General features: G+C 44.3%; 1 protein-coding gene across 2 annotated transcripts in view; it reads left to right on the top strand.

Moving 5' to 3' along the window:
* lrriq1 (leucine-rich repeats and IQ motif containing 1) overlaps nt 1-8,493 on the top strand; it is a 39,394-nt gene extending 30,901 nt beyond the window's left edge. The window contains exons 24-27 of one of the 2 annotated variants that reach the window (XM_085780124.1): nt 2,634-2,742; nt 3,686-3,746; nt 4,366-4,486; nt 8,197-8,493. In XM_085780124.1, the coding sequence (XP_085636250.1) occupies nt 2,634-2,742; nt 3,686-3,746; nt 4,366-4,486; nt 8,197-8,333 (428 nt within the window). In that variant the 3' untranslated portion in view covers nt 8,334-8,493. The remainder of the gene's footprint in view (nt 1-2,633; nt 2,743-3,685; nt 3,747-4,365; nt 4,487-8,196) is intronic. The other variant, XM_085780125.1, reaches the window with a different exon arrangement.
* The last annotated feature ends 2,568 nt before the right edge of the window (nt 8,494-11,061 follow it).

Raw genomic sequence — 11,061 nt, forward strand, 5'->3', positions numbered from 1 at the left:
CAATCCCACCTTCTTTACACAGAGATTAACAGCATAAGTGAAAAAAGTTGGCAGCTCCTCAACGTCAAGCCCAAGCTTCCTTCTTCTTCTTCACACAATCGCCTCCATTATTTTTTCGTATTATACAGCCGGGGCAAAAAAAAAATACTTTGATGATTTTTTTTTTTTCCAAACCAACTAAATCAGTTTGATGCTTCTGTGGAGCGAAAAGCGCCACGTCATTCGACACCAAGTTTCAGTATCTGAGGATTAAAGCGGTAAATCTCTCCATGGTTACTGAGCCACTCAGCATGATGCAGCATGTTTGGATCAAGATCGAATAATCCCAGTGTTTGCTGTTTATTTACACAAGCAACATTTCAGTGTGTCAAGATTTCGAGTTTAGGAATGAAACTCAAATTCTCAAGTGTATCGTAATTTTTTTAATCCATTGAAACAACACTGAGCGCTATGGAGCAGAGGTCATGTGCACCGTTGTCCCTGTTGTACAGTTGAACTTGTCTCTGTTGCAGCAGCAGGGGTTTGGCCTCCACCTCGGCTTTATCAAACTCTGGGGCCTTTAGATGTGGCTGGTTTCAAGCAAACTAATTTGCCCGTTGTAAACATCTCTTACACACCGAATTTGTTATTGAGTTCACTGGCCGATTCGTCAGACTTGCTCTAGTTGTGTACACGCAGGGTTTTATTAGAGCCGGGCTACTGCCAACATTAGAGGTGAGCTCATTTTCTGTTTTATGTACAAATATAAAAAAGAAACAAGTGTGACTGAATGACCTCGCTGCATTTTATTTTTTATAACCTGCTTGTTGATTGTTTACAGTCTGAGCCCACTGAGTCTATTGATGTCGATGATGATGATAATAACAACACAGGGTCACGACCTCTTGCAGGGCACCGTCTCTCATCTGCTGCACTGCAAAAACTCAAAATCTTTCCAAGAATATTTGTCTTATTTCTTGTCAAAACGTCTCATTTCTAGTCGAAACTAATCTCTTTCCACTTAAAATAAGACTCATCACCTAAAAATTAACTTGTTTTTAGATAATATTACTTGTTTCAAACTATTTTTCACTTGAAATAAGTAGAAAAACTACTTACTACTATCAGATTTTTCTACTTTCTACATTTTTTACTATGCTTGAAAGAAGTAACAAAAAGTGTCTAAAAACAAGCTACTTTTTATGCGATGAGTCTTATTTTAGGTATAATTAGATTTATTTTGACTTGAAATGACCTTTTGCTTAGAAATAGGACAAATATTCTTGGTAAGATTTGGAGTTTTCGCAGTGTGGGAGGGAGGAGGCACCAGCCGCCTCCACCCTCAGCTCTCTGATATTAAGTCACAGTTCTCTCCACCTCAGTACAGACCAGATCTCTTAATGTGCTTAAGTTAAGACCCCCTGCCACCCCCCCACACTCCCTCCAAACTCCTTAACAGGCGTGACTCCTACAGGCCTCCTTCCTGATGTCCTGGAGGAGCACTGGAGGGGGATTCAGGAGGTTGGACGGGGTCAGGGGGGGGGCTCTGGTGGAGGGTTCAGAGGGGAAAAGGGAGAGTAGAGTCTCTTCATGCTACTGCAGCGCAGCATAAATTACTTTTTCTTTTTTCTTTTTTGTGCTCATCTTGTATCTCTTTCTACACAGTGATCATGTATTTGCTGCTACACCAGGGAGTTCAATGTATTTCTATACAGGATCATGCAATATGAATGACAGGTTTAAAAACAGATTTTTACTATTTGGATGGTATAGATCTATAATAAGTACAGTATATGAGAACATAAATGTTTTTTAAACATGCTCCGTGCCCCCCCGTCCGTGTCTCTGTGTGTATTTTTAGCCAGGAGAAGTGCGAGTAGCCGTTTCCTGGCCTTTGCCGCCCGGGGGGAAGCATCATCTATCACTTGACGTTTTTAGTGGGGCTTCTCAATTAACCCATGAAAACTGTAAAGCTCCTCTCTCCCCTCTGCTTTTTTTTTTTTTTTACAGCTTTGGCGAAAGCAAGTAAATGGCTTAAATAAATGCATCATTAGTTCCAGCATTGGGCTGTCAAAATGCATTATCAGTTTACACACCGTCCATAGCAGCACCACTGTCAGCGCAACGTAAATGTTTACTTTGAATTACGACCTTATTATGGGATTTCAGCATAACCCATAAATCAGCAGCCTTTCAGATTTTTTTTTTTTTTTTTAACAAACTGCTGGATCGTTGCTTAGATTCAATTTTTACAAAAGAACCACAAGCCCCAACAATCGCCGGAGAAGAAGAAGAAAAAAAAGAGGCAGAAACTCTCCTGTTGCATCTTTCAGCAACTTTGAAATGTATTATACAAATGTCACACAATCCTTCAAACAAATCCGCCACCTTAAACCAAAACATAAGAGCTGTTTATTTGTCAGAAAGCTCGTACTTTGCTCAGCGTCTGTTCACACAACAGTATTGATTATCCCTCCTGTCACACAGCAACAGGCCACCTCCACCCCGGCGCTGACTGATTACCTGCCACGCTCGGTTTTTCTCCGCTACCATTGTCATCAAGAATTAAGTTGCTTTAACCGACAAGAGGGGGGAAAAAAACATAAAAAATAAATTGCCTGTGACGTTTATTTGATGTTTTCTGTCGAGTGCAGTGAGTGAGGCCGAGCTGGAGCCGGGTGCGGTGGGCCTCGGGCAGGACGAGGAGACGGAGCGTGTGACGCAGCAGAGAGGAGCTCAGCAGCCTGACAGGGAGGCAGAGAGGTGTATGACCTACTGTACAGAGAGGTGGGCTGTTCTCCTTAAGTGATGCGTCACCGAATTACAGGAAAATATCTTATCTGAATTATTATTTATCTGACTTAGTCATCAGTCGTTTGATTTTTATTTTTATAAATGATCTTTTAACGATCTGCTCTCACTGTTGGCGTGATTTCTTAAAGATCCCCTTCAAAGACAAATGTATAAATCAAATATTTTGGGTTGTTTGTCTGATGGGATTTTTCCACAGAACTGTTCAGCGCCCACGTTAAATTTGTAAAAATTACATATCATCTTTCTCTTAATCCACAACATATGAATCTAGATTTATTTAATTTTTTTTTCATTTTTCCAAGTTTGACTACCAGACACCAGATCTCTCAGGTTGTTTAAACTCACTCCTTCGAGCCTTTCAGACTATAGCTGATGATATTTGTCACAAATCCAAGCTCGTATACGTGAGTCTTAAAAACCTCCATCTTTCTCCACAAACATCCAGATGATGTCATGATGAATAAAACTTATTTTTGAGTTTAATGCTGTTGAACTTTTTAATGGTTTTGGACAAGTTTCATCAAGTATTTATATTCATAAAATGCTTTTTTTTATTATTATTTTAAAACAATTCCTCCTGCTTGTTTCTATCAACTTTAACCAGCTGACAAATGAAAATGCAGTAAAATCAAATTACATGTTTGAAAGTAAAATTACCTGTAACCAGCGTGTACTGACTGAAACACAAACTGAGGCAACGAGCCTGCAGGCCTGCGCTGTACCCCCCGCCCTACCTTAACAAATAGACATTAAGATTATCACCCGTGGCATCTGTGTTTATTCTGCGATACGTCCGAGGTCGCTGCGTCCACTTGAAACCATTGGACTGATTTAGAAATAATAACACGGAGCGCTAACAGCCTGAACATGTTTCTTCTTTCTGCTCCTATAGCGAACGGTTCTTACCGGAGATCAGCTCAGACATCCTGAACGGGGGCAGAGTGCAGCTCGTGGTGAGTGAAAATGCAACCCCCCCCCTCCTCTAAACCCCCCACCAATCTCCCCTGCATGTCATTCACTTCAACTGAATGACAATGAATCTTGATTTCAATCTTTTCTAGGGAAGGAGGGGAGAGGGAGAGGGGGTGTAGTAGCAGTAGTTGCATGTATGTGAAGGTATGCAGTATTTACTTTTGCCAGTCAGAGCCATGTCCTGTGAAAGCCAGGGTGGGGTGGGGGTTTTTGGGGTGTGTGTGGGTGTGGGGGGGGGGTCTGAGGTTTAGCTCCACAGTGACACTTTCAATTGGATCAACCGGCTGCAATTTCTTCATTTCACTTCCAGAAATCCCAGTGTCACTTTGCAGCAGTTTGTCTGCAGCGGAGAATGATACTGATGCTGGCGAAACCTTTGAAGTCAGAAAACCGCAGGTCGCTCGGCAGCAGTTTGAGTTATGATCACTGGCAAGCCACGCCGGCCTCTTCCTCCCCGCTCCTTAGATATGTTCAGAGCGCTGAGCCGCTGCTTGTTGAGTGTTTTTAAAAAAAAAAACGCTGGACTTCTTGCGTGAGACGTGTCATGTTGGGCCTCATTTATATATGTGTGTGTGTGTGTGTTTTTGTGTGTGTGTGCAGGCTGACCCAGGGTACACAGAACGTCTACATCACGCCAGCGGATCGCGGGCCAACAGCAACTCAGCTGCCCTGCCCTGCAAAGAGAGAAATTATCCTCGCCGAAACTCTCCGGGTCATGCAAGTGAGTCCTGACAACTTCACAGCCGCTTTTTTTTTTTTTTTTTTCTTCCTCCCTCCTCCCAGGATCAACATGTTACAGGGAACTTTAAGCCAGAGTCTGAAAAGACCAACAGTCAGAACTGAAAGTTCACGCAATTATTCCCTTTAAACTAAATGACTTGTGTCACGCCCTCTGCTTTAACCTTTTTCTTACAACTACTGGTAATCCAGATGAAGGCTAACAGAGGCATTTACGTCTTATTTAAAGGGGATTTATTGAACGTTGTGGGAAAATAGACTTTAATTTCTTTCTTTCAAGATTCTTTTTATTGAGTTTTCCTTGGATGCATTTCAACAGCGAATGTCAGGGCACAAGGGATTCACTTCAACACTTTAAAAAAATAAATAAATAACATAAATAAATCTGTAAATATCAAAGTAAAAACAAAGCCAAGATCATACAGAATCAAATCATACCAAAACAATGCAAGTTGTATAAAATAACCATATGAAAGAAATAGAAAAAAAAAGATAAGAAATAAAAGTAAAACAAACAAATCAAACAAGACACAAATACAAACACACAGGAAGAGACAACAAAGACAGGGGAAGGACTGGGGGTGGGGGGTCCAGTAGGCCATAGCTACAGTTGGTCAATGGGCTTTAATTTCAACAAAAATATGTGCACATACAGTTTATCCTACATAATGTGTCGCTCAGTGGATGGACACACGGACTAATGAAGAGTTCTTTATTAGTTTTTGCAGAAAAACAGCACAAATTAAGTTGCAGATTTTTTTGAGGTAAAGTCAACAACACCCAATGTAACGAACAGCAGAAACAATGTGCACATTTTGCACATTTCAATCAGCCATTTGCTGATTAAGCAAAGAGGAGGACATGAGCGGACCTGATCTCGACCTGCAGAATCACACACACCAAAACAACACACACAGAGAGAAGCTCGAGCACATACCTGCGTGCGTGTGCACATGCGTGTCGTACATATACGTTCAGTACATGCGCATACAGATGTTTCAGTGTTTGCACACTCGTTGGACCTGCGGGTGCACAAAGGCAGCTTGGGTAAAGGCAGCTGCTTATTCAGCCCAGACTGAGTCCAGCAGGAGGAGGAGGGTTGGGGGAGAGAGGGAGGGAGGGGGGTGCCACAGGGTCGGGCCGGGGACAGAGTGCCGCGAATTTCTCTTCTGACAGGAAACGGGCAAGAGAGAGGAGGGAGAAAAAAAAAAAAAAGTGAGTCCTTTCAGTGAAGAATGACTGGCCCTTCTGTCAGGAGGAGCGGGGCTCAGGAGTTTTGAGTGACAAAGATGCTACTGACAGGCTGACGGCAGATGATCACATTAAACAAGCCCAGGAATCCCAGTGAAGGAGAAGCCCTGTCCCCGGTAACGAAGCCTAATTGGATTCCGATGATGATTTTCAAAATGATTTCCACGAGGTGCAGCGGCAGCGGCAGCAGCAGCAGCAGCAGCAGCAGCGGCGATGTGGTCGTGCAAAGCAGGCAGACTGTTGTTCTCCTCCAGAGTTCAGCCGGACGGTGGTGGAGGTGGGGGGGTTTGGGAGAAAGCCTCTTTGTCTTCACTGATGAAAACACCACTTATCAAAATTGTGTAGGACAAATTGAAATATGAATGTATGTGTAAGAAGGCGACAGTGTTTCTCAAAAAGCCAATTAGATATTTCATAAACTTGGAAAGGACATCTAATGCCCTGTGTGTGTGTGTGTGTGTGTGTTTGTGCCACACCAGTTCATATGACAGGAAATGAATTGAATCAAGGAATCAGGAGAGTACGAGCGCCGCAGCGCCTTTGATGCAGATGCTTTTTATGGTCAGCTTGCACGAGTCACGGCTCAAAAAAAAACACTTTATTTATCATAAAGCTGTGTATTCTTTGCCTCTGAAGTGACACACACACACATCAAAGTGAAAGGTTTAAAGTTAGAGGGTTCACTTCATTTGCCATAGCAGTAAAGACTACATAAATACTCTATAACCTACTCTATAACCTGTTGCAACGCGATACTCAGCCGCTCGCTGGGTCGGTGCCATAAAATGCGTTTCCAGGCTCACAAAATATTTTCATTACGTGTGCAGAGGAAACCACTTAAGTTGCATATCTGCTCCCTCAATTTTCTTCTGTCGGAGCCGTTCGGGGCCGTGATGGGAGCAAAACGATTGGAAAAAAACAACAAAAACAATTTGTTTGGTCACAGCGGTTGGGTCAGACGTGTGGCCATTTTGTTTTATCTCCGTTTACGTTTAATAATAGCATGACTGCAAATTAGCAACATGTGCTGCTACACGGTTTCTGTTTCCAGTTTAGAACAGATAATTGGACAAAAGTCTTTAATAAACCGAATTCAGCCACTAAAGCCGGACTGAAGATCCTGGAAATAAACAGTGAAAAGACTGCGGTGGTTTATCTTTAAACTGCATTACACAAAGTATGAAGGGTAGAGGGGAGGAGGGGAGGAGGGGCTGAGGAGCAAGGAGTGAGGAAAATCCAGAAAAACTTCCAGAGCTTCCCTTTGGTTTGCCTCGCCGAGTGGAGGGATATTCTATACAGTGTGCCAGCTGTGCAGATATTTGGAGCCGGGTCAGTACCTGTGCTGCGTCTCGGGCCCCCCCACCCCCGGCCCCCTCGCCCCCCCTCCAGAGCAGAGCCCTCCCTGCTGTTGGGCTCCCTGTGTGGGGTGGCTGAGGCTGAGGAGAGCGCGGGGCCGGGGCTTCTACACGTGGAACGCATCATGCCCGGTGGAAGCGCCGCCTTTGTTCTGTGTGTTGGAAAAAGCTTTGTACTGATCCCCAGGTGAAAGTGGAAGAAGGGCCTCTGGCGCAGCACACACACACACACACACACACACACACACACACACACACTCTCACACACACACACGAGCGAGTGAGCGCCTCGCCTCCGGGGAGACGGAGCACACACAAACACAACACGCTCACGCTCCAGCTTTCACCGCAGACACACACACACACAGCTTCAGACCACAGTAGTCAAACCTTAGCTCACTTATTAAAGCTTTTACTTCACCTCATCAGGTCTCCTTTAAAGGAGGAAACCCCCAGCATGCATTGCAGCTGTTTGTTTTTCAGCTTTTACTGTAGTTGCTCAACATTAAGTGAATGTCAAACCTGTGTGGTAACAATAATGTCTTTAAACTTTGCGTTCTTGGGATTTCTCACTCAGTTTTTTTTTTTCCCTGGTAGAAAAAGTATGAATTTCACGAATTCTCAGAAACTCCTCAGCGCCGTCTTTCCAGGAGGAAATCCACATACTGACACACTACTATTCTGACAAGTACAAGTTATGAAGCCCAGAAACCTGTTTAAAGAGACCAAGAGGAGTTTGTTTTGGTTTTAAAAGAGTCTCATATTAGTGTGGATGAATCTACGTTACCCACTTGTTAATGGGTCCATTTATGATAAATATATCGTTTTGTCTTTATCGCTATTTTGATATTATTATTTAGTGGTCGACTCGCCCAGCATTTCCGAGTTTCCTGGTTTGGGAATAACGCCGCCGAATCGTGGGGAATGTAGTGAAAAACACTTTGTTTTCCAAAACTCCTCGTTGTCCCTTTAATTTAGGAAACCAAGAGCAAAAAGTAGCGGCGTTACTGTGAGAATATTGTTGCATTGACATTTGATGGACGTGGTTGAAATACTGACGTGCTCCTCTACTACTTTTGTCCCACAGGAGCAGAAGAGCGTCCACCTCCTGATCGAGTCACGTCCGCTCCGTTGAACAAGGAGCGCATCTCCTTCCGAGACAACGTTGTCCGTCTGAGCGGCGGCTGGGGAGGGGGCAAGAAGAGGGACAGAGTGTACAAGTAAAACACAAACTCCTCATCAGCCACAACACAACACTTGTTTTCACTTTAACCTTTGTGACCCAGATGTTTCTCTGGTTGTATCTGCTCACAGTCGTCACATGATCTCCTGCAAAACAGCACAAATTTGAAGCCTTACGACATTAAATGAATCTTTTTTAGGAGTTTATGTGTGAAGGAGCTTTACTTTTATCTATAACACTGTTTTATCACCTGCCCTGGACCCCCCCCCCCCCTCCCCCGCAGCTGTTCTTTTAAAACTCGGGCTCAGAAACTCTCCTAAAAGATGAATTAAAACCAATTGGACCTAAACCCAGCCCAAACATCCTCAGGCAGTTTTATTATGTTATGTTTCTGCTCAAGTATCAGCCAACCTGCACCGAGCCGCAAATGACACGCTTCATATGCAAATGACGGCAGGAAATCAGAACCAGGGCCCGTCGTCTTACCTGAACGTGCCGACCCTGTTGCTTCTGCTCGGCCTGCGAAGTAAATATAAGTTTGTATCTGCTTCTTCTCCACGTCTCCACTCCTCCTGTTGAATAAAGTGCTGAATCTGTGGACACATGCAGCTCCTGCTCCGCCGAAAAATACTGCTTTTATGAGCCGAGCACAAACATTGGTGTTAGAATTAGAAGGCTGTTTTTTTTTTATTTCCAGTTGTGGATTTATAACGGCCTCGTGCGTCTGTGTGTGTGTTTGAATTTTGAGAACTTAAGGCGTCCGCTCACAAACAGTGCCCTGCACCGGAGGCGGTGAACCTCAGGCTCGGAGGTTCCTCTCTCTGGTCCGCTGCCTGGAAATGATAACTTAACCAATGTCAAAACAAATAGTGGGAGCTGCAGAGTGGCTCCCTGGCAGGAAATGCACGTCTCCATATTTATTTTTTCGTCTATCTTTCACTTACACATGTCTGGGGGGCGTGTTTTGACTGTACACGAGATGATGTAGGGAGAGAGAGGAGGAGGAGGAGGAGAAGGGAGGAGGAGGAGGGGGTTTATGTCCTGGAGAGAGGGGGCATGCCAGAGATGTGGTGGTCCTGCCCACTATGGGGGCTTGTTGTGAAACCCAAGAGCCCTGTGCTGCTTCAGCGGGGGACTGATTCGTCAAAACCCCCCTGGAGGGGACACCAAGGGGGTGTTTTTTTTGTTTTTTTTTATGCTTTTTTTCTTTCATCAAACTGCCCCTTTATACAGCTGGAAAATTCAGATCTTTATTGCACATACAGGTGACATAAAACTGCTGCGTGTGCACGTCGACTCAGACTTTCTCCTCCTCCTCCTCAGCCGCTGCTTCTTAAATTATATTGTTAAAAGAAGCCGTCGTCCACCATGCAGCCTCCAGTGAAGAGATCTGTTTACTTTTTGAGTTATGGGTAAATTATATGTAACCTAAGACATCCAAAATCCATTGCCTGGTGAAATGAGCACTCCACCACACATTTAGATAAGACGAAGAAGAATGTCCCCTCTCAGCCCCAGACCGAGCTGCCAGCCCCCGACCTCAAGTCGGTAAAACGCTGTCAGACGGAGTCTGGGCAAGGGGGCAGTTGTGGGTCTGAGAAGTGAAGCTCACTTCCGCGTTCAAAAAACTGCAATCCCCTCGGATTCCTCTGGGGGCTGGTGTCAGAAGGGAGCATTCCCCATAGACCCCCATGTTAAAATCGCCGATTTTACATCCTCAGTAAACATGTTAAAAGCCTGGTGTCAGAACGTTTTTTTTTCTCAATCGATAGTTTCTACCCCCGCACACACTCTGAGGGGGGTGAATTTTTTTTTAACTCTACCGTTTTACTGTTATTAGGTTAAAACTCTGGCCAATTAGGGCGCGGAAACGCTGAGTGACAGGTCCGAGCAGCTCCGGAGACAGGCTGCTTCGAGGCCAGTGGGCGGGTTCTCGGCCGGCCAATCCAACATGGCGCTGTCCAGGCCGCCATATTTGAGTCACAAAAACGACTCCCCAAAACCAATGGGTGACGTCACGGACGCTACGTCCATTCTTTTTACAGTCTATGAGTCTGGGCAGAGAGAGGCTTCAGGAGCTGCACACACATTAAAGGAGCAGAGCGGCCTGTTTGTGAGTTTTTTTTACAAAGACTCTGCATTTTTGGCTGATTTGACTTTTTTTAATCTCATATGTAAATGAATGGAGAGATGATCCCAGCTCCAAAACACAACTAGAATAATCAGCTGTGATGTAAAGTATGAAATTACTCGCAGTAAATGAATTGAAACCACTGGCATGTTGCTTTAAGGGTGCAGAGGTTTCTCTCTCAGTCACAAACCACACTGATAACACAACTCTGAGCCAGATGTAAGACACAGCAAACCAGCTACAAGAAGTGAAGCTGTTATATTCATCATTGAGATGAACAGCAAATCATAAAAAGACACTTCTTTTGTATAGTTGATTTAATTTTTTAGACTTTACTCATAATTAAAATAATTTAAAACCCCCTTAAAGACAAATGACAGGCGAGTTGGAGATGGTCTCTTCCTCGTAGTTTGTCCCTGCCCCTCCGACACAATTATCCAGTTCCTCCAGGCCAAAGCAAAGAGCAGAGAAGTGGATATTAAACTGAGAGGAATGTGCAAACTCTCCTGGAAACGTGAAGCCAACGGTACTGTATAAAGAAATTGGGGGGGAATAAACTCACACGAGCAGAAACTGCTCTGCACCGGACTCTGGTAAAAGTCAAAGCTAATTTATTCCCCCGGCGACCAGCGCTGGCC

This window comes from Trachurus japonicus, chromosome 6, assembly GCF_045865225.1.
Source record: "Trachurus japonicus isolate A0001 chromosome 6, Traja_1.0".
Taxonomy (NCBI): Eukaryota; Metazoa; Chordata; class Actinopteri; order Carangiformes; family Carangidae; genus Trachurus; species Trachurus japonicus.